General features: G+C 42.0%; 2 protein-coding genes and 1 pseudogene across 2 annotated transcripts; 2 read left to right on the forward strand and 1 right to left on the reverse strand.

Annotated features, from left to right (window-relative positions):
• The first annotated feature begins 6767 nt into the window (after positions 1-6767).
• On the forward strand, positions 6768-8319 carry LOC147962856 (uncharacterized; annotated as a pseudogene).
• A 3767-nt stretch (positions 8320-12086) lies between these two features.
• On the forward strand, positions 12087-12440 carry LOC147962857 (uncharacterized). Its single transcript, XM_087534332.1, has one exon. It carries the CDS (start codon positions 12087-12089, stop codon positions 12438-12440), a length of 354 nt encoding a protein of 117 aa, XP_087390458.1.
• A 9072-nt stretch (positions 12441-21512) lies between these two features.
• Positions 21513-22091, reverse strand: LOC147962858 (putative disease resistance protein RGA4). The gene has a single exon (XM_087534333.1). It carries the CDS (start codon positions 22089-22091, stop codon positions 21513-21515), a length of 579 nt encoding a protein of 192 aa, XP_087390459.1.
• Positions 22092-24539: the final 2448 nt, after the last annotated feature.

Consider the following 24539-nt stretch of genomic DNA (forward strand, 5'->3'; position numbering starts at 1 on the left):
TTCATGTGCTGCTGGTACTGGAGGATCCACAAGCGTCAATGATACAGAGTAAGTAACGTGCACCTGTAATCTTTGTAGATTCAGGCAATGTCTCCACCCACTCACAAGGTCAACTACATTGACTGGGTGCAAGCAGGATCTGTAGTAATACTGAGTACTCACAAACGCACAAAGCTCTGTCTACATCTGCACAAGGTAGAATCACAATGAACTTGGCCCTTGATTAGTTTTTTCATGAGTTGTATTTCAGTCGATTGACCTGTGGTCGGAAGTGTGCCTTGTATACCACACCTTTGAAACTTTGTTAAATCTGAATTGTGTGGATGGCAAGCAGTACATCAGGCTTTGTTTCCTTTGTACTGATTTAATATACCCGCTGGTTCGGCTGATTAGTGCTACGCTGTGTGGATGGCGCAAGCAGTACATCAGGCTTTGTTTCCTTTTTACTGATTTAATATACGTGCTGGCCCGGTTGATTAGTTCTACGCTGTATAAGTTCACAGTGGACTTGCAATTGCTTAGTAACTGTAGTAGATGGAAATGTACCAACATGTCGTAGTTATGTTGTTGACTTGCTATATTGCTCCTTTACTTTTGTAAGGTATCTCAGACTGTGGGATTTTTTGTTCAACATTAGACGAAATATTCTGCTCAATTTTTATATTGTACCATTTGTTCCCCACACTTGTCTTTCGAATTGTCCATTTGTTATTTGGGTTTTTTAGATTTATCCTGTGTATCCGACATGCCTACAATAATAATTTTGTTTAGATATGAAAAATATAATATCATTGTCAGGAACTTCTACATCCGATTATTTCTCATATATTTGGGGTCTGATGCAGCAAAGGTAATATCTGCTTTGTGTTTTTAGATTGATGACAATGAATTATTCCAGATGTAAAAGGAATTGCTAAAATCAACTAGAACTGATGCTACATAAGTTTTTTCTTTTCATAATTAAATTATTTCCCTCTTGATAAAAAAACATAGTATTCTGGAGAACTTAGTTCACAAGACAGAAAAGAAGCAAATGTGTGTTATGCAACTTTCAATAAGGTGGAAATAAACAAGACTAGAGGTGGGGAGAGAGAGATAGAGATGTTTTTAGAGAAGAGAGAGAATCATTATAAGAATGGAAACGACCCTGTTAGATCCCCATAAGAGGTGGTACCGCTGTAGCCAGGAACGGATTGAGGTAATCAACTGATGAATTGGTGTGTGTTAACCATTTAATTTGAACATGGTATGGCAATTGTTGCACTCTGTTTCAGTTAGCTGAAACTGATAGCCAGGAACGCATCTTTGTAGCATTTTTCTGTTGAAATTGTAAATATACATTTTGCTTCAAGCAGTTTGCTAGCTATTCAAGATGGCAACTAGTGATGTTTCTTTTCCATGTTATTAAGACATATACATAACTTACTGTTTACATGGTGGTCCATTATAACTATTGTAAACTAAAAAATTTCAACAAGGAGATGTCCGCATATAATTCCTTCATAATTGTTAGTACATGACTATATGTTGTGAAATCATTTGTCATATGTCTTATTTTTTTCATCACCCCCATTTAGAAATGAGCCTACTGTTAACCCCTGATCTTTCAAGTCATTTTCTGTTCTGACAAACTTGTACCTTTTCAGATAGATCACTGTCAGTGAGTAAACAATTGTTCAATTAAAGACTGGTATTATGTGCTCTATATTGGGAATTTTGAATGAATAGTTCTGACATATGTTCTTCAGGAGATTTTTCCGGAGCTTGAGTAAGCAACTGTATCTACCACTACAAAAAATCTGTTAATGCATGACGGATTTCCGGTGACAGTTTTGAAAATCGTCATGAACGGTCTAGTATAGCTCCGCAAGCCCGCAAAAAGCCCGCCTAAAGCCCTAAACGTTTGCCCGTATAAAACCTAACCCTAACACACTTCCCGTCCCCAATCTCTTTCTCCATCCGCCGCCGCCACACATGGCCTCTCCTCGTTCCGGTCCTCGGCCGCCACACCTTGCCTCTCCTCTTCCCCGTCCTCCGCCGCCACACCTCTCCTCATCCCCGTCCTCCGCCGCCACGCCTCTCCTCGTCCCCGTCATCCGCCACCACCTCCCTGCCTCCAACCGATGACGGCGGCCCGAGATCCATGGCGACGGCGGTTGCAGCGGCCCCATGGAAGCGGTGGCAAACGCTAGCCGCTGCGGCGCGCCGGCCATGGATCTGACCAGGGGCCTCCCTCTTCCGTCTCCCACGCCACGCAGCTGCCTCGCCATCTGGAGATTCGGAGCATCAAGCGTCGGACGAGGAGAGGACGGCGACCCTGACCTGCGGGAGGCCCGAGCTCGACCACGCCGGCGACAACGATGCCCCGCACAAGGTCCCTCCCTACTTCCCCCTCGTCTCCTCTCCTTCATTCCATCCTTCTTTCTCCCATTCCCAATCAATTTTTTTGATACGATTCAGATCAACAGAAGCTCTCCGCCTCTCCAGTTCCATGGACGGACGACCGGGACCCCACGCTCGAGCCCGACGAGCTGGACGAGTTCGACAGCGAGGTCGTCCGCCCCGCGCACCATGATTCCCCACAGAACAAGAAGGTTGACCCTCTCGCTTTGTTGTTCTTTTCTTTCCAAGTGATTGCTCTCAAAGTTTCTTGGATTGAACCTCATGCAGCAAACGTGGCCACTTCCCTTCCTAATACTCGCATGTTACAGCCAACGACAGAGTAGCACTGATGGCTATTTCCTTCTTTTCTCACCATGGGAGCACTAACAGTGTAGAATTCGTGAGATCTGCTAGTTAGTTAAGCAACTAGTACTTGTTTATTTTAGTAAGTAAACGCCCATGGGATGCTCCTGTTGGTTCCCTGCTATTCTGCGAATGCAGCAAGGATGTAATCTACAGTGGGGCAGGTGATGTACTATATGCCTTTTCGCTGAGAAGATTTCTATCATATCTTATCCTTTTCCTGAACATTCAAATCTCGTGACTCTTGATTTATCTCTATGGGATCTACTTAGCTGACCATTTTGTCTAAGTTACATTTGTGGCAGATAGTGCGGTGTGATGTTCCAACATGGATTGCGCGCTTTAGTAGATAAGACTGCCATTTATTTTAGCATCAAGGATGATGCAGTTCGTACTTGTTTTGTTTAGACTTTCCTGGATTCCATAGTTCTGTATTTTTCTTGCTTCATGAGAGTAGCCATCATATGCTTTGTTGTGATATTGATTCGTCAATGCCTGAATATAGAGTTGTATTTATCGATATACCATATTTGCATTTCAAGGATAAATTGTGATACATAAAACATATTTCTTTACTTTACTAGAATTTTGAACTTAGAACAGACACTTGTCAATGGCAATAGTATTATTTTATGCCCAACGCCCTTGCAGCTATTCATATATCAGAAGCTCTGCATGCACCTTCCTTCTATTAAGTTTTAATTAAATATTTTATATTTACAATAGAACATGTCTGGCTGTTTATTATCAAGGCATAATGTTGTTGTCCGGAAGGACCTCCAGGAACTAGCTTCGAATAGTTCTTGTATTCATCTGGAATTTGATATTTCAGGCAGTGCTCTTGTGTATGCTTCTTGATATCTATTACAGATCCAAAATATGTAAAGTTTCTCTATTGCTTGTCCATGTGGTTCCACTTCAGACTATTCAGAAGCATCTTGCGAGCAAAGTGCTATTTAGTGTTTAGTATTTAAAACTTCAGTTGTTGCATTTGTTTTTACTCATGTAGTTTTGATCTTTTATTGCCAACTTAAATAAAAGAAAGTGTAGCAGTTTATGCTTGTAAGTTTTTTGCCAGGAAGTTATTACTAGATCTACTATCCCAAAAAAATCTATTTCCTGAATCTACACTAAAAGCCTACATCTAGACAAGTTGTAAAAAGAAAACTTTTTCCACACTTTAATCTGTTTTACTTATTAGAAATTGGTGTAGGTTTAGATATCTGTAGTGCCTGAAGCTTAATCATCTTAAGACTTAAAATTGTTTAGCCATAGTTTGTATCTACACTTGTGCGGTTGTGCCTATCATCCATATTTGCCAAGCTGATAATTCTTTTCACTTATCCAGATTTGTCCACATGCTGGCTAACTTGTTTATTATGCCTTTGTTTAGTGCAGGTTCCAAGAAATCAGAGGCTCCTTTTTCAAAACGAATACACAGAGAAATCAGAGGCTACTTTTCCAGATTGATTCCAAGAAAATGCAAAGTTGTGTAGTAATTTGTTTAGAGGCTCCTTTTTCAGATCGGTTCCAAGAGAGTGATGTAGTAATAATGGTTGTACTACTTGTTGAGCTATATATGTAAATATGTATTTTTGGTATCTGAACATTGCCGTGATTGTAATGAGTTTGGGTTGTTTTGTGAAAATTAAATTTGATTTATGGCCTTGTCTGAATATTAGGTGTGAAATTTATATATACCAGAAATATCTAACAGTTATCTCCACCTGATGTGGGTTAAGAAGAAAAACACAAAAACAATTGTCTAGTAGTGTCCACATAGGCTGCCACGTCATTCCAACTGGTCTAAGCAAAAATCCAACATGGCATACGTCCATGACGGCTTGTTCCGTCACAGAAGATTGGGCCTGAGCGGGCTTGGCGCAGATCCATGACGGCCAAGAGCTGTCATGGAAGCTACCATACCAAATTATGACGCGATATACATGACAGATTTCAAATCCGTCATGGAAGGGCACCCATGACGGTTTTTCATTGATCGGTGACGGACTGGAACTTTCATGTATTAACAGGATTCTTGTAGTGTACTTATTTTGTTAATCAGATTTGTAGCACCCGATATGTTTAGGCAGTAGACTTATTGGTCCAGAGAAGGATTCCCATGATTCACCAAAAAATTGTTGTACTAGGGAGTTTGCTTGTTCTGATAGAAATAGTAGTAAGGTGTGTATTTGTACGTATAACATGTTTGGTTAGAGAGAGACTTGGATATTTCTCCATCCATATTTTATTTGTTCTGATGTAGACATGCAAACAAGCCAAAAATGATCTCTATGGAATAATGTTCCTGACAAGAGATGGGGCTTTGTTCCTATATTACGATTTTTGGGACCCTACATTCTTTTATATATAGCATTTATGCTTTACGAGCTGCATTTATAAATGGCTTATATCAGTGATATTAGCTATGTGTGTGGACGGATATACATATGTGTGAGATAATTTGGGGTTGATAGGAAATCATTATTTTGATGTTTTGTTAATTGAAGTTTGATCTTATGTTCTAACTGCAGCTCTATGCTGCATTCTTTTATCTATAGCATTTACGATTTGGAAATCATTATTTAGAGCCATGGTTTCTTAGGTCAGATTAATTTGTGCAACATTACAGATCAATTCCTAATATTATTCAAGCAATCTTAACTTCAGGACACCACTATGCTTCCATATGCAATCTAATGACTTTTTTCTGGTGTATATGGAAGGTGGGAAATGACAAACATTTTGGAATAAAATAGGGACATCCAAATCAGGTGCATCAAGCTGCTCTCAAGTTATAATGAAAGGGCTTCAGGTAGAGTCCAAAGTTACAGGTTTTATCGGTCCACCATTCTGACAGATAATCAGGTACTTGCAAGAGCTGCAGATTCTGTCGAATTTCAAACCGGGACATTGTGAAATCCATTTACAGATAGTAGAATACTTCAATGTTTGCAGGTCTCTTATGTTAAAGATAATCACATCAAAAGAGATTTGAATGGTGTTGCTCATTACTGTACCACATACTATATTAGCTCATGTTGTACTATACTGTATTAGCTCATCTCATAGGAGTATCCAATGTCGAGTGTTGCTCGCTTTGAGCAACTTTGTAATCTATGGATTTCGTATCCTTGATGTAAGATGCGTATGGAAGTTCAATGAATAGCGCCCTCGGGCGCTCCTTCTGTAAAAGAAAATCGCATGGCATATGTAGTAGAGTGAGACAACAAAACAATGGCATAGAAGCCACATGAAGAGTCAAGGGGCAATGATATGATGATTGATGTATAGACAAAGAAGGCGATGAACGACATGTTCAATGGAGAAGAGAGACTAGAGTGGTGCATGGTGTTTGTTGAAATACATAGAAGATACTTGTGTTTGTGTTGTGGTTGAACATTGAGTGCAATGTGTTTGTTCGTGGGGAATAAAATGAGCATTGTTTACAAATTCATTTGTTGGCCCGTGGCAATGCACGGGCAATCTACTAGTGTATTAATATTATCCAAAGCGAGAGTCCATCTCTTGCTAAAAAATGCGGGATTCCATCTCACGTATGTTTAACATAATCTCTCCTAATTTTTCTAGGCTCTTCAATACTATTCACTGTTATTGATATGTGGCAATACCGGCCAAAAAAATAAACCTATAATACTTTTATCCTTTTATATCAAAAAGTTAGTATAAATATGTAATTACCTTTTAAATAAACCTATAATTTTTATTCATGATGATATCGTATTGAAATTTTATTTCCCATAGGTATTTTACCCTATTTATTTTTGTTTGTCCGATATAAAATAGTAGCCACCGTTTCTCCCTCCCAAGAAAGATATGACACCCACCTCGTTCGAAAAACACGAAGAGGTGATTGAGGCGATTGTGTGGCGATCGTCTCGACGGCTAGGGTTAGGGTTTCTCGAGCTGTGGTGGTGAGGATCTTGGCGGCACGTGAGGGGGCGACGACGTCTCCAAGCATGCTTTGAGCTGGTGTGGGAACTCTCTCCGACCAAAGAACCATGGCAGAGAGGAAGAAGGAAGGAGATGCAATGGCGAGCGGCGTGACGGCTGCTCCTGGAAAGGTGGCGGGGGCCAGGGCTAATACCCCAAGAATGGCCTCTACGCCGTGTCCGGCGGCACAGAAGGAGGCGATCGACCCAGCGATGAGGACGCCACTGGACTCCCATAGCAGGAACGCATCCGTGTCCCCAGGCTTGACGGATCGTCTGGGGGCTTAGTGCTAACGGAGGAGGCAAAAGGTTTTATCTTCAAGGAATCTGATCAGGAGCAAGGGCGGCTGGCGAGGTGGTCGGCAATAGGTAAAGCGTTCACGCCCAGACCAATGAACAAGAGCGTGCTAGAGAAATCCATGGCTAGGGCACGAGGTCTTCATCGAGAAGCGCAGTTCAAGATCATCGGTAGGAATCTTTTCGCCGTGACGTTCGGCAGTGAAGGAGACTAGAAACACGCTCTTAATAATGGTCCATGGCAATTTGATTTCAATGTTTTAGTGCTTAAGGATTATGATGGAGCAACGAGGCCATCTGAGATGACGTTTGAATATGTCGATGTTTGGGTCCGGGTTGATGATCTTCCACTCAACAAACAATCAAAGGCCTTCGGTGAAGGGCTGGTGAATTGGTTGGGTAAGATTGTGCGGGTAGATGTGGAGAAAGATGGATTCGCAAAAGGTTTGGACCTGAGATTCAGGGTTAAGCTGCCTATTATGGAGCCTCTTGTGAGGGGTTTTTACTTGAAGAAATCTGAAGATGATGTAGAGAAAACGTGGTTTGATTGTGGGTGTCTGGTTCATGGAGAGAAGGGTTGTGCCCCGGCCAGGGATCCGGATCAGCAATGGGGAGGGTGGCTACGGGCATCTCCTAGGCGTTCTTGGGGACATAAGGAGGGACCGGTACGTGGTCCATCAGGAAGTGCAAACAGCATTGGAAGTGTAAGATCAAGCGAGGGAGAAAGGCATAGCAAGAAGACAGGGTCTGTCAAAGATCTCCAGACAAAACGCAACTTGCAGAAGGAGTTCACCACTCCGGCTGTCTCGCGCACTGGCGGGGATGGTAAGGGAGTCCATGAGGAAGGGAAAAACTCAAACAAGCAGAAGCAGGGTGGCTCTCCTTTGAAGAGAGGGACCTTCAAGATGATTTAGATCAGAATTGAGAAAGGGAGCTGCGTTCTAAACTGAGACAACGGCAACAAGAAAGATAGTAAGAGCTCAGGGCCAGCTATAGACAGTACGGGCAGTGGGGGTATGATGGGGTTGGATCGTCGAGCCACGGTAGGGAGAGAGAAAGGAGGCAAGGTTACTATGTGAGAAAACCTAGACCAGACTATAGGCCAGAGCAGCGCACCCCGGACAGCCCTAGATACGAGGCTAAGGGAGAGAGGAAGAGGAGGCCTAAATAGTACTGGGTTGCTAAAGGTGACAGAGAGAGGCAGGAGGGGCATGATACTTTTGTTCGTGAGACGAGGCAGAAGACTTCGTCAGTGTTTGATCGTATTGAGGAGCGCAATGATACATCGGCGGACCCTGCGAGGCAGGGCTGCCGGTCACAATGAGTCTATTTGCCTGGAACTGTCGAGGATTGGGGTTGGACTCGACAGTTGGCGAGCTTCGAGACCTGATACGGTCCTACAACCCAGCGATGGTGTTCTTACCGGAGATAAAAAATTGGCAAAAGCAATGGAGAGGCTCAAGTAGAGGTTAGGGTTTAGTCAAGGAGTTGCGGTGAATTGTGTGGGCAAGAGTGGAGGGCTTGCTCTGTGGTGGCGAGATCATGTCAATGCAATAGTTAGGCCGTGGTGTCAGTATTATATAGATGCCCAACTAGAGGTGGTCAGGAAAATCTATAGATTCACTGGAATCTATGGGGAGCCATGTGTGGAAAAAAGGGCGAAAACGTGGGAAGTATTGAGGTATTGAGGACCCAAGATAATTTGTCGTGGATCTGTGTTGGAACTATAATGAAGCAATGGTGCAAAAGGAACAGATTGGTGGCAAACCCAGATGCATCAGACAGATGGACGAGTTTCGTGATTGTTTGGCCGACTGTGGCTTGCGGACATGGGGTTCTTAGGGTACCCGTTCACTTGGGATAATAAGAGGCATGCAACAGAGAATATTCAAGTCAGACTGGATCGGGCCACGTGTTCTGCTTCTTTCATGCAGCTGTTCCCGGCATCCGAGGTGCAACATATCTTAACGGAGGAGTCTGATCATCAGGCGCTATTCATGTGGGTTGCGTCGACGCTGGTCGACCAATCGGCGCGGGCGCAGAGGTCATTCATGTACGAGGCCGCGTGGGCTAGGCATGCGGACTACGAGACCATGGTAGCTAATGCATGGGAAGAGGCCCATGTGGCCAATCAGATGCAGCCCTGAGTGGGAGCGGCATACAAGAAGCTTGCCTTGATGGCCAAGGCGATGCAAACTTGGAGCAAGGAGGTTTTTGGGTCCATAAAAAAGCAGATAGTGCATTTAAAATGGCAACTGAAAGATGCGAAGGAACGGGCTCTACGAACAGGGTATAGGCAGGAAATAATGGACATTGAAGATCAGCTGCATGAGTTGTACGAGAGGGAGGAGATTTATTACAAACAGAGATCAAGAGTGGATTGGCTACAATATGGTGATCAGAATACTCAGTATTTTCAGAATAGAGCTTCGCATCAAAAGAGGAAAAATACTGTCAAGGCGTTACAGAGGGAGGATGGTACCAAATGCACTGATGATGAGGGTATGCGAGTGAAGGCCGCAAATTTTTATGTGCTGCTATTCACATCAGAGGGGTTGCGGGACGGTGACAAGATTCTACAACATATTGAGACGACCGTGACAGACGACATGAATGATAGGCTGTCAACACCGTTTGCAGATGAGAAGATTGAGAAAGCACTATTTTAGATGGGGCCAACAAAAGCCCCGGGACCAGACGGTTTCCTGGCGATGTTTTACCAACGACACTGGTCGTTGGTAAAAGAGGAGGTGTGTGCAGCTATATGGGATTTCTTGGCAGGGAGGACGACGCCGGAAGGTTTCAACGATATAGTTATTGTGATGATTCCCAAGGTGGCCTCGCCGGAGATGCTCACTCAGTTCAGACAGATTAGTCTGTGCAACGTACTATATAAGATCGCGTCAAAAACTTTGGCAAACAGGCTCAAGGAGGTGCTGCCTATGTTGATTGCGGAGGAGCAAAAATGCGTTCGTCCCGGGGAGATTAATCACGGACAACGTGTTGGTGGCTTATGAGTGTGTTCATGCAATTAGGAAAAGGAAGAGGACGAAACCACTTTGTGCGATTAAGCTTGATATGATGAAGGCTTATGACAGGGTGGGGTGGACTTTTTTGGACCAGGTGATGACAAAGTATGGTTTCTCAGCTCACTGGAGAGAGATGATCATGAGGTGTGTCAGGTCAGCGAGTTTCTCGGTGAAGTTAAATGGTGGCCTTTCACACAGATTTCTCCCGTCTAGGGGCCTCTGGCAGGGGGATCCGTTGTCACCATATCTTTTTCTCTTTTGTGTGGAGGGATTCTCAGCTTTGTTGAAGCATGCCCAAGAGGAGAAGAAGATTAAGGGTGTCTCGTTTGGGAGCACCGGCCCCACGGTCACTCACTTGCTATTTGCTGAAGATAGTATTGTCTTCCTGGAAGGGTCTCACGACAACTTTCTTTGCCTCCGTGCTATCTTGCAGGATTATGAAGTGGCTTCCGGACAAAAAGTAAACCTGGAGAAATCAGCTATATTTTTTGGGAATGGGTGTGCTGAGGAGGAAAAGGAGGCTCTCAGCGAGAGATATTTGGGCCTACCAACGATGGTGGGGAAATCCAAGGATGGAACTTTTAAATATGTCAAAGAGAGTGCTAAGGGGAAAGTTTCAGGGTGGAAGGGCCAGGGCCTATCCAAAATGGCCAGGGAGGTATTAATCAAATCGGGGTTACAATCTACTCCTATCTTCACCGTGAGCAGCTTTCAGCTCACCAAAAAAATGTGCGGGAATCTGTCTTCTATCTCTTCAAACTTCCGGTGGGGTGAGGCAAATGGTGAGAAAAGAGTACACTGGATTGCATGGGATAAAATGTGCACGAGGAAGCACGAAGGGGGACTTGGATTCAGGGACCCGGAAGTTTTCAATCAAGCGTTGCTTGCTAAGCAAGCTTGGCGGCTACTGCAGGTCCCAAACTCATTGTGTGCAAGAGTGCTCAAGGCGAGGTACTACCCAGACAGCTCGATACTCAATGCCACTTGTCCCGATGGGGGGTCATTCACGTTCAGGAGCATCATTCACAGTCGTGAACTACTCCGGGACGGGCTCATTTGGCATATTGGAGATAGATCCTGAGTCCGTATACATCATGACAACTGGATTCCGCGTAAGGGCATCCTGAAGCCACTGGGCCAAGTGTTTGTCCCGGGCATAACTAGAGTTGGAGATCTTCTAGATGAAACTAGCTTGAGCTGGGATCGGGAGAAGGTGCAGAATATGTCCCCCCCCCCCAGTGGAAGCATGCGATATCATGCAGATAACAGTGGGGGGCGATGGTGGAGGATTACCTAGCATGGAATTATACAAAAGATGGTGTGTTCACAGTTAGATCAGCCTACCATCTTGGCATGACGCAGAAAAAGGCAAAGACCGGGAGCCCGGGGTCGCCGTCATCGGTCGTGAACCCCAAAGCTTGGATGAACCTGTGGGATATGGTGGCGCCGGGGAGAGTGAAAATCCACACTTGGCGCCTGATCCGTAATGGATTGGCGGTGGGCTCGGAGCTGCATAGGTGCAAGATCAAACCTAGGGTGTTTTTGTGCAGTGTGTGGAAGGGAGGAGACGAACTTACACAGGTTTTGGCGGTGTCCCCACTATGCAAAATTCTGGAAATTTTTGCACTCGGAATTGGGAGCACCGGCGGCAATCCAGCCGGAGTCAGTTTGCTCTCAGAGTGCGCTATCTCAGTGGCTCATGACTTGGTTTGCTGATGCTTCGGATGATGCTCGAGCTATAATGGTGCAGGGACTATATGCGCTGTGGATGGCATGGAACAATGCGCGAGAAGGGACAAGAATTGAGGAGGCGGGTGACATGGCTGCGATGGTCATGAGGCTTATGGAGGAGTGACAGCAGGTCAATGGCAGAGGGAGCAAGATGCCCCGAGTAACCCCGGTCCAAAAATGGAGCGTTCCAGCTGATGGTTGGATCAAGGAGAATGTAGATGGTGCAACTGCCAAGGGAGGAGGAAAGGGGGGCGCGGGGGGGGGGGGGGGGGGGGGGGGGTTCAGGAACGCAGACGGAACTTTCATTGCGGGAGCGTGCCAATACTATCCTATGGGTGGTGACCCAGCATTGGTGGAGCTTCAGGCCTGCAAGAGGGCAGTGCAACTTGCGGGGGACTTAAACTTCGCCAAGCTACACATTGAGATGGACTACCAAGAAGTGGTACGCACGCTGCAAAGTGCAGATGCCGACCTCTCCTCGTTGGGACGAATGATAAAGGAGGTGAAAACCATGCTGGCGTTAAGGAAATGGAAGGTGTCTTTGGTCCGAAGGACTACGAATGGAGCCGCGCACGAACTAGCAAAGGAGGGAGTAGCAAATAATCTTAGTAAGCTCTGGGTGAATGATCCCCCAGATTGTATTTTGCAAATTCTTTTGGCAGAAATCCCTGCCTTTTATGATTGAATGAAGTCATGGTTGAATTTCAAAAAAAAAGATATGACACAATACTGCCTATCTCCTTGAATCATGCCTAAAATATTAGACTTCAATCAGCATTAAAAAAAGAAAGAGATCTCACGCCTAAAAAACACAGACTTTCCTTCTCCTAATCACGGTACAATAATCAGGAGATGCATGCCGCAATATAAAAAGATATCACAGGATACTTGCTTTCCTAAAAAATAAGAATTGAATAACCCTTAAGAAAAAAGAGATCTCACCTCCTAAAACAAGAAATATTATCACAGAATATACTTCCACTTTAATCATGATACAATAAACCGGACATGTCACGTAAAAAAGATATCGCCCGATATAGCTTTCCTAAAACATTAGACTTGAATCACCATTACAAAAAAAAGAGATCTGACATTCTAAAACAAATATCATCACATAATTTCCTTCTCCTTTAGTTAGAATACAATAAACAGGAGATGGAACGTAAAAAAAATCGCACGAGTTCCTTTTTTTGCATGGTAATACGTGTCTCATTCATATCAAAAGGATTGAAGTACATGTCACGTAAGGACCGACATGAAAAAACTGAAAAGATAGCAGAACATCTCTGAGCTTGACACCAACGCCCATCACCTGCCTCCGGCACCACGACAGCAGCCACCGAAGAAAAGAATGATGTATCACCTCCTCACCCGAGCTCGAGGCGGCTCCATCGCTGATATGCAGCTTTGCGGACCTCCAAGGTGGCTCACCAAAAGTGAAGCCCTTACCATTGAACGAATCAGACCGGGGCAACACCCCGGACAATGCCATCGAACTCCAGATCTGACACTCCACCACGACTAAGACGTCGCAGAAGGAAACCATACCTACCATCCACGAACCACGAACCCAGCACATGTTCCGTCTTCCAGACGTCATCGATGCAGACCACAATCTGCATCCGCTCCTGGACTACCTCCCAAGCTTCACACCGACGCTGGAGCAAACGCCGTCGCAACGGCGGAGCCCGAGGACACATATCCACCACGAGGATGTCGCCGCCGCCACGCCATCCTTGCTTGAACAGACTGGTTTCCAAATCCATCCCCAACCATAGGACCGATGGCCTTTGTAAGGAAGGATCCAAAGAATCTTTATTCAGTGCTATCATCGTAGCGCCGAAGCAAAGACGATGAACAGCCTAAAAATCTAGAATACGAGGGAGTAAAAACGATCCACACGCATGAATCCGGCGACCCCCCTCACCACTGACGACCGAGGTTGCCGGTGGAGGGGAGCCGCCGGAGGACGGCGCTGGAAGATTTGGCTCTCCTGGCGGCGGCTAGGGTTCCAGCCGCCAGGGACAGGAGGAAAACGATTGGCATTCGGACCGAGTTTGTTTGAGCATCCGATAAATAAGAGATGGCACGTACGATGCTACTTTCTTCTTTAACACGGTAACAATAATATCCATTAATCGCTCATCTCCCACGCTAAACTTTGTAGAATTTCTGTAGCTTTCCTTCTCTAGCACGGTAACACTTGATATCCATCTAATCTCTCATCTCTCATGCTATAGCTTTCTTTCCCTAACACGCTAATGATTATTCTCCATCTAATTCCTCATCTTCTACACTTCTCTGCGCAGATTCCTCATTCTTCCTCTCCCTCACGACTTGATTTCCATCCACGAAACCTTTGGTGGAAGAAGGTTCAGATCGCAGACGCCGGAAGGACACGCATATACTTTGGTGGAAGCCAAAATAGTTACAGGGTAGAGATATACGCTGCTCTTTCTTCATGATGCAGCAAACTAGCGATCTATTATGCTGTTTGTTAACCAAACTCATTGTATCGTGGGCCGCCTGTTCTTAAACATGTCTACATAATTTGTTTATTTGTATTTGCTTCAATTTATCTCCAAGATCCTCTGAATTATTTACATATTTCTTTTGGCAAAGTGCAGCGGGGTTCTGCCTACTGAATGTACAAATTTGTCAAGTTCTGGTATGTTATTTACTAGGATGCTATACATGTAGATCACAACCTTTTTCTGCTGCTACAAAGGCTACTAGGAGCGTGCAACATAGGTATGCCTATAAACTCCCTTTTTCACATAAAAAAATAAGGTCCATTTTTCTAGATTTGGTTTTCTTTTTCCATGTGCGGTGTCAACTTATTATTCGTTCAAAGTGACAACAAAATGAAGATCCTATAACTCAAGCTGACAAGACGAAGTGCCATCCCGTAAACTCTGCCGTCATCACACATTCACCTGTCCAAGCTGATGTTGTTCACCGCAGTTTTTTTTTGCCTTTCCCCCAAAGGAGACATGATGGCTTTTCACCTGATTTTGTTTGTATCGTTTTGCTTAGTTTTCTTTAGCTCCAGTACTTTGATTATCTAAAAATAATAGTCCTCTATATTAGGTTTGTATCAGAACTCAGGATGCACAGTTATCTCCGCTGAATTGTTTATGATGAGATTACAGTTTTTATCAAGCTTCATTGCGGGCACTCTGCTATGTGTTGTACTATATGGAAGTTGGAGGTGGAGGACATGGATTTGTAATGATTTCAATCTCCATGAACAAATTTCTTGAGAGAGAATAAAACATTTGATAAACAGTAACGAGGCATGATCAAGTATACATGCCATAGATGCTCCTCTCTGCTTGCAACAATAAAACTTATTCACTATTCATGCTACTTCAGTTCCTTATTAGTTTGTTATGGGAACAGAAAAACTTGAGAAGGATCTAATTTTTTTGAATGTCTGGATCTCAAAGTTCTTATTGACATTGACAATGAAACAGTAGTAATGCCACATGAAATCACACACAATATACATAAGAAACAATTTTAGTACCATTAGGACCTCTGACATATGTGTTAGATCCATTCAATTTTGCCGCTGCTAATTTTGGGCAACTACTAATCATCCTCGCTATAACCCTAAGCACGCTTAACTTTCGAGTCATATTCCCCCTAGTTTCCTGACAATAGTAAGCTGTCAATCCTATTAACCCTTAGGAGTTGAACTTGAGCATGAAGTCACACGTTTCACCGTCTGAGTTTGAAACTATTATTATAAAATCTATAATTATTTAATAACACTAATATTTCTTGAATAAGTAGTTTGACTATAGTTTGACAACAGTTTAACCAGAGTTTGACCAAAAATTCAAAAAAACTAAAATTTGAGGATAACTTTTTTCCTTTCAGAACTTGAGGATTCTAAAAATATGCAAGGCGGCCTATGGCCTTCGAATTCGGAACCGACTTTTTGTGCTGAACATTTTGATATATTATACGTTTTTTTCGACATCGTATGCAAAAATTATAGCCGTTTTAATTTTTCATAACACTTCTTTGCAAAACATGTCAAAATTTATGTTTTTTAAATTTCCTAACTAGTAGATGTAGTAACATAACTACAACTTAAAGGATTTTAAATTTTGAAGTATTTATCATTTTCTTTTGTTTTTTAAAACTGAAATGGCGATGGGGGGGTAGAGTTTGAAAATTGCAGAACCCCTTTAGTCCGAAATGGTCAATACGTCCACTAGTGCATGTGTTGAACTACGTCAACATCCATGGAGGTGGCATGGTAAGATTTTGTAATATTACGACATCAATGCATCTTTAGCATACATTCTTCTAAAGCTAATGTACATTGCTAACTACGATGTTATTATTACGTTCTTTAACAAAAAATCCCGAAGGATTGTTTGCCGCATCTGATGTTTCTGAAAGGTCGCCTTGATGTTATTACCTTATAGGCCAGGTCCGCCTAGGTTCACCGCTGTTCATACAAGATTTCTAAAACCAATGAAGACCTCACAATCAAAGAATGGATTTTTTTTATGAATAATCATAGGGAGCTACTTGGAAGCAACATTGAGCGAAGCGCATGAATTGAAGACAAGGTAATCTTCATTCTTCATAATGGAGAGTTAGGGGCTATTTGGTTATATGGTATTTTTTACCTTAGAGAATGTAGCAGTTCCTAGCAAATACTCATGATCATGTGCTAAAAATAATTAACTAGGGTTGTTTATGACTATGATAATGAGTTGAAGTTGCTAGATGACTATGATAATGATGGGTATGCCTTGTGTTATCATGATAATGATGATGAGTTATTATGATGATGATGATGCTTAGTTGTTATATCATTGTGAGCATGATGAGCTATTATATCTGTCGATGAAAGAAACGTGCATGAGATTCAAGTGGAGGCGGCACGGTACAAATATAAAGTACTACCAATCCAAACAAAGTCACTTTGATTAGTAGTACTTTAGATCTGCGCCATGTTGCCTCCACTTGAATCTAATCCATGTATCGTTCACCCACTGATATAATAACTAATGATGATCATAAAATAATGTGATAAAACTACAGTATAAAAAATTTACAAACACAGTGCAAACACGCATAAGAAAAAATAATTAGCTGTAGCGTTGGTATGACAGGCGCTACTACTATGTTTAGGAGTAGCACTGGTTCCGCCAGTGCTACCGCTAGGTACCATAGCAGTAGCGTACGTCAAACTGCACCACTATTAAATATTTGCTGTAGAGCCCTAGCAATAGTGCGGGGCCCTGCGCTACTGCTAGCCGGAAACACCGCACTACTGTGGGGGTTTTCCCTAGTAGTGGTTGCGCCCGCCTAGCCTGGACACGGTCACCGAGGAAGGGCAGAGCAGCGGCAGCTCGAGGTGGCCGCGGACACGGGCAGCGACTGAACTTCGGGGGCACAGCCACGGGTGCTCCGGTGACAATAGAAGGGGTGGGGGATGTGCTAGGATCTGGGAGGTCTACTGGTGGAGGAATGAGAGGGGGTGGGGGTGCTGCTCTGCTCGAATTCGAGCCTAGCAGGGCGATGGTCATTGCGGCCATGGGCACAATGGAGGGACTCCGGTGCTCAAGGGATTATAAGAATTGTTGGTTGCAAGCCACTATTAGTAATTTGGTATAGAACATTACATCATTTGTTGGCTTTTGATCACTAGATCAATTCACCAGATAGCAGCAGCACACACACGTACGTGCAAAGCTAGCTCCCAGAGCATTATAAGATGTCCTGAAAGTTTCTTAGCATAAGTACATTATAAGATGTTAGTAACATCATAGCCCTGCCTAAGAAAGTTCCAGGTCCACAGAATATAATATACATAGTACTAACCATGGTTCATGAGTTCTAATTTTCATAAATATCAGGCAACGAATTTCACAAACTGAAGATTGGAACGACAACTTGGTGAAATAAATTTATCACAACTCAATGGAGTGACCGTGTTAGAGGTCTGAATGTAACAACGCATTCCAGCTCCCAGAGCATTCTAAAAATCTATCGAGGTATGTCATTATGTGGGAAAGGACAACCCCTCTACTAAGAAAAATGAGAACCATAAAATTTATTTAGTTTCCATGACTAGAAGCAAACAGTCTAGTTAATGTGCTACCAAGATTTTGCTTGGAGAAGGTAATAAAAATGGCACTAATGGTTATCATTTTAATATCTTGTTTTCTGCTACAACAACGCAGCCGAGTCTCTCTACCAGATAAGGGAACGATCTTTGGTTAGCTCACTTTATATGGTATAAACATACTTAACTCACATATGAGAAAAGCAAATGAAATGAGCTTGTTTGCCAACAAGCTGGGATAGTATCTTGTGGAAAGCAAGCAAAATGAACACATGACAAGAGCAAAGGGAAGAAGGGAGGGGGATACCTTCAACATTTGTGGCTGAGGACGACAACACCATCGCCGGAGCTAGCGCAAACCAACCCAAACAACATGATCACTAGTAGAAAAAGGGCCTTTAGTCCCGGTTCTTATACGAACCGGGACTAAAGGTCCTCCACGTGGCTGCTGCCTGGAGGTCCACCTTTAGTTCCGGTTGGTAACACCAACTGGTACTAAAGGAAATTTTATGATTTTTTTTGAATTTTTTGATTTTTTTTTTCAAATTTCTGAATTTTTTAACCTCTAATCTCTAATCACCCCTCATCACTGCTCAATTTAACCTCTAATATCTAATCACCCCTCATCATTCCAAATCATCTAACTTCCCGGACGGTCACCCATCCTCTCACTACTCCAGCCTGAGCACGCTTAACTTCCGGGTTCTATTCTCCCTCGTTTCCAAGTCTCTGCACTTGTTGTTTTCCTAACAATAATAAGATGTCAATCCTATTAACCCTCAGGAATTCAGCTTGAGCATGAAGTCACACATTTCACTGTTTGAGTTTGAAACTATTGTTCTTAAAAACAATAATTATTTAGTAACACTAATATTTCTTGAATAAGTAGTTTGACCACAGTTTGACCATAGTTTGATCACAGTTTGACCAGGTTTGACCAAAATTCAAAAAATTGAATTAATTATTTAGTAACACTAATATTCTTGAATAATTATTTAGTAACACTAATATTTCTTGAATAAGTAGTTTGACCATTGTTTGACCACAGTTTGACCAGATTTGACCAAAATTCAAAAAAACTGAAATAATTATTTAGTAACACTAATATTCTTGAATAATTATTTAGTAACACTAATACTTCTTGAATAAGTAGTTTGACCATAGTTTGACCAGATTTAACAAAAATTCAAAAAAATGAAATTTGAGCATAACTTTTTTTCCTTTTAGAACTTGAGGACTCTAACAATTTGCAAACAGGTCGTATTTTCGTGCTGAACATTTTGATATATTATATGTTTTTTTCTAACATCGTATGCAAAAGTTATAGCCGTTTTACATTTTCCCTGCACTTTTTGCAAAACATGTCCAAATTTAAATTTTTAAATTTTCCTAACTAGTACATGTGGTAACATAACTACATCTCGAAGGATTTTAACTTTTGAAGTTTTTATCATTTCCTTTTGCTTTTTACAAAACTGAAAAGGCGATACACCGGGGGGGTAGGATTTGAAAATTGCACCATTAGTACCGGTTCGTGGCACGAACCGGTACAAAAGGTCTCAACACCATTAGTACCGGTTCGTGGCACGAACCGGTACTAAAGGCTAACCTTTAGTACCGGTTCGTGCCATGAACCGGTACTAATGGGCATCGCACCCTTTAGTACCGATTCATGGCACCAACTAGGACTAAAGGTCCCATTTGAACCAGGAGTAATGCCTCTACGGTGCCCTCGCCGCTCGAACTGGGACTAATGCTCACATTAGTCCCGGTTCGTAACGCAATCGGGATTAATGCTCTTTTCTGGCCGAACGAAAGCCCTGTTTTCTACTAGTGGATGAACCCCTTCTCTGTTCTACAATGAACCCCTTCTCTGTTCTACAGTCCTTCCTGCACATTCATAAATGGATGAAGCAAGTATTAACCTATAAAAAAGTGACCTGAATAGCAATTGTGAACCAACCGTATAATTTGTGGATTTTCAGAGATCATAACCTATAAAGAAGTGACCTAAACAACAGCCATGCAACATCTTTTTTATATGTTTCTTCAACATTTTGCTTTCTAAAGTACACATACTTCTTTCTCTTGTATAAAGCAATGTATGTTCGCATAATATTTAGAACTGCAAGACGGAAATGATCATAGAACTGTAAACTGTTGTTTATAGGTTGCATGGCATCACAAGTTGAGTATATATATATTTGATGAGTCAATATTAATTTGTGTTAAGAATCTGTTTTTGTATGTTTATTTGAGATCTTTATGATTCCAAGCAATCATCTACATCACTTGTAGTAAGTTTGCATGTACAACTCTGTTTGCAGACATGCTACTTTTACACTGCATTTACTATTATTTTGGAAGATAACACCAACAAAATATCTGGATGCTGCACTAGTACGTATATGGTAATTAAAATGTAAATATTCAGACCAAAGTAACAGAGAAAAGGAGATTATATTTCACATAAACTTGACCGAAACTAAATCAGAAAAAGCCATGTAAACAGGACCACAACTGGAAATATGATGTGCCACTTTCAGGTATTGGAATTTTGAAACAAGAAAGGCATCGAGTACATGACAGCAACCACAAACATGGAGTACAGGAAGATTAGGGAGGAGTTTTGTTCAAAATAAAAGCCAAGTAGCTACCGTGTGCAGACTCATGGACGCATACAGATGGGGAGCGACCGTTTACTACAGGTACCATCCCGATCTAGATGCATACCAAACCGTGGTGCTTATCTTTACCTAATATTAAAGGAAGGATTGTTTCTCCACTTTTTTTCCATAGCGGGACCACCAGTTTTTTGGTCCGTCTTTGGTGCCTCTTACGTAAGCCCGCGATTTGTTGCTAGCTGTGTTGGCTTGTCTGTTTTTAAGGAAAAAAAAGGAAGAATCCTGAACCAGAAAAACAAGCACCACTGGTGGGATTTGATCCCTAGAATGCTGGCTTGATAATCACGGTGCCAACCAGCTCAGCTACACTGCTATGTGTGTTAAAATAAATCGCCTGACTCTTTTTGATACAAGAGTAGGCGTGCGTATATAAGGTACATACAGGAGCCGTGCTAGGGGAGTTAGGTACTCCTTTTAGGGGCAAGTTAGGTACTTGATATCGTCAACTGCAATGAGGCCGGCCCAAGTAATGGACCACCTGGCCTCAACCCATTTATCAACGCAGCCACATTTAATTGATTATCTAGCCTCGAATTATTAAATAGTCCCATCTTGCTTTCTTATATTCAATCCTTTCAATTTATATATCTCTTTCAAGTTCTTAGGTATCAAGGAAGCTTCTCGTGAATCAGTAAGCAAGAATAATAAGGGATGAGGAATGGAAAAACTTTGGCCCAGCCACGTGATGGAAAGATTCGGAAGGCGACCGTTCGGTCGGTAACTACCACTGCCATTATTTGTCGGTCTTTATGAGATAGGCGATTTCGTGACTGCTGCAAAGATTGGTGGCATGTTGACATACATGTTTATGTATGTTCTTCAAAATTCGTAGCTGCCATATTTTATTTTGTTCTTTATTATTTATCGGTTGCAAGCTGATACTTTCTTAAGTAGATCTATTCATTATTTTGATCCGTGCGTGACTCTTTCAAATGAAGTGCACTAGAGTGGTTGTACTAGCTATGTGGTTTGTTTTCCTCTAATGTGTATTTGAATCATTGAATATGTTTAACAATAATAGTTGCGGTATGAGGAAGACATGCATGAAAAAAATGTCCCCTAACGTCTCCCGGCTAGGATTGCCATGACGAGATGCATGGGCATTGCTGCTATGACAATCCTCATATGACCCAAGATTGATGAAGTTGAAAGCAGCGCTGTGCTGCTTGATGGAATCAAGCCTCTGGTTGAGCGCCTTGATGCGGGTGCCGATCTCCCGAGCATGGAAGGGATTCCGCATACAGAAAAGCAAGGGGTTGCAACACCCTGCTTCTGCAGAGGATGGCCCACGCTTCTCCATGGCCTTGAGCTGGCAGAGGTCGAGGATGTCAGCAGCTTCATACATGGCACGCTTGAGCTGAGCCACCAAGACCTGGACGGTCTCGTCGGTGATGTTTCTCCTATCGGCGTCGGCGAGGAAGTTCTTGAGGTCCTGAAGCCTGTCACCCAACTTGTGGATCTCGCCGGAGACGCCCAGCATCGTTCCGAGCTCATACTGTACGACCTGTTTGAGGTAGTCCCCGATGAAGGATGCAAAAGCATCCAGCACCATCGCCATTGGTCAACTTGCTGGTCTTTTTTTCTGTTATGACAGTTGAGGAAAATTTTAACTAAAATAGTAGAAGCCAGAGACAAGGAAACAGAACATGAACACTAGCTCTAAAGACAAGGTACACAAGACGCCTAACTAGGTAGGTGGGACAAATTAAACTTGAACTAGACCACCAGCCTTGGCTTTGAGATGGATGGGATGCACGGCGGTCGGCGGACGACGGCGGCGACAAATGACAGCACACGGCAGCGGAGGTGTTTGGAAGTAGTATGTGGCTGCTGGTGGGGGAGAAGCGGAGGGTAAAGTAAAGCATCCCAATTTCCATCCCCACAGGTGGAGAGAAGCAAAGAAAAGCATCACATTCCCTTCCCGTCGGTGAAGCAAGCAAAGCAGCCGAGCAGGGGATCGAATTGGATCTGAGCTCAACTTTGCCTAATTGCCTGGACTGGATGCCACCGCAAGATAAGGCCTTTTCACTCGCGCGCACGCCAAATGCTTGCTTGCTTGTCGGCGGCGGCTACTTCCTTCCGGGAATGTAGCAAATGCCAAATCTCACTTATTGCCGGTAGTGGTTAGCCATCGCCAATGTATGTGAGCTGCAACCTAGTAGCAAGGGTGGGGGTGGTTCTTTCTCCCTCCTGGATGACAGGTTTTTTTTCTTCTGAACCCCGTTTTAGTGTATTTTGTTCTGTTTATAACATTTTCACCTTTTCATATTTGATACTTATATTTTATCATTTTTTTCATAAACTTATTTCCTTTTCAAAAAGTTTATATTTTTTCGTAAAAAATGAGTGAACCCTTTTGTACATGATACTAATTTTTTAAAATCATGTGATTAAGTTTTAAATGCCTGGAATTTTTCCAGTGATATGCACATTTTTGATGTCATTATTTGCTTTCAAAAAACTGCACATACATAATATGTAAATTTCATGGACATCTTTATACCGGTCAAATTCTTTTAAATTTCATGGAAATGTGGTTTCGAATGGTACGGACATTTTTCTAAAAATGTATGAGTATAATTTATAAAACTACAGAAACTACCAGAAGACCAACTTTGGAAAAGCAGGGGAAAAAACGCACACACAACCAACCTCGCTCATGAACGCCTGGACTATATCTTGCTTCACGCGAGTGTTTCTTCATTGTCACTGAGGGGGGGTTAGTCTTTTTTCCCTGTTCACTAGTATTTTCGATCAAGTTCATTCGTTGCGCTTCCCTCTCTGGTTTCGCTGTTGGGCCAACCCAGTTTAGTCTTTCTTTTTTTACAGGCTTCCTTTGTTTCCTCGCTAGTTTCTCCAAATTTATAGTTTTTATTTGCTTGTAAACGTTTTTCTTCATTTTTTTTCTTGCTTTCCACTTTTTCTTGGGTTTTCTTCGTTTCTTTCTTGCTTTTCACTGGTTTTTTTTATTTCTCTTTTCTTCCATTTCCTCATTTTTCTACAATTATATTTATTTCTTTCTAGTTTTTCTTCTGATTTCTTTTTTGCTTCTCAGTTTTTCACTGTACCATATTTTTACTTTGGTGTCTTTGGTTTTTCCTTTTGGTTGTTTTCTTTCTTTTTGTTCTTTTTATTGGTTCTTCATTTCTTAGTTTTATGTTGACTTCACCGGTTTAGTTATCTATTTTCACTATATTTCATGCTTCCACACTTGTTTCTTTGATTTCCTTTATTTATTTTTTGGGCTAAATTGTTTTGTTCATTTCTTCTTTTACTTTTTATTCTAGATTCTTCGTATACGTCAAGAATATTTCTCTAATACATGTTTAGTATTTTCGAATACATGTTTAATGTTTTTTAGGTACACTATCAATATTTTTTCGTATACATTTTCAGAATAATTTAATTGCTTGATTAACAGCTTTCAAATACAAGATTGGCATTTGACTACATGGTAAAAATTCTACATACATTTTCACAATTTTTAAATGCCTGATTACAGTTTTTCAAATACCAGATTAACATATTTCTAATACATGGTTAACATGTTTTCTATACACGGTTAATTTTTTTTTCAAATTGATTAACATTTTTTCAATACATGGTCAACATTTTTTCTATAAACATTTAACATTTTTCAAATGTTTTTTAACCTTTTTAAAAGCCTTGTTTAAAATTTTGAAATGCTTGATTAACATTTTTAAATACCGAATCAACTTTGTTCGCGCACATTGTTTATTTTTTCATATACATGGGAAACATTTTCTCTAAACACATTTCAAACGCATGGTTAACTTTTTTTTCAAATGTTTTATTTAAAGTTCTTTGGTAATGTATTTGTTAAGAATATTTGAAGGGCTAAACAAATGTAATAAAAAGCAAAAGCAAAAACAAAAAAACAAAAAAACAAAAAATAAAACCAAAGAAATGAGGTCGTGGCTACGAGAGAGATATAGACAAACCACCTATCTGACGGTGTTTGTGGCCGCTGCCCGACAGAGCCTTC

This window comes from Triticum urartu, chromosome 7A (assembly GCF_056163025.1).
Source record: "Triticum urartu cultivar PI428250 chromosome 7A, HENAU_Tu73, whole genome shotgun sequence".
Lineage (NCBI taxonomy): Eukaryota > Viridiplantae > Streptophyta > Magnoliopsida > Poales > Poaceae > Triticum > Triticum urartu.

Excerpts from the sequence above, each read along its gene's own strand:
- LOC147962857 (XM_087534332.1), top strand. The coding sequence starts at position 12,087 with ATGGGTGGTGACCCAGCATTGGTGGAGCTTCAGGCCTGCAAGAGGGCA.
- LOC147962858 (XM_087534333.1), bottom strand. The coding sequence starts at position 22,091 with ATGGCGATGGTGCTGGATGCTTTTGCATCCTTCATCGGGGACTACCTC.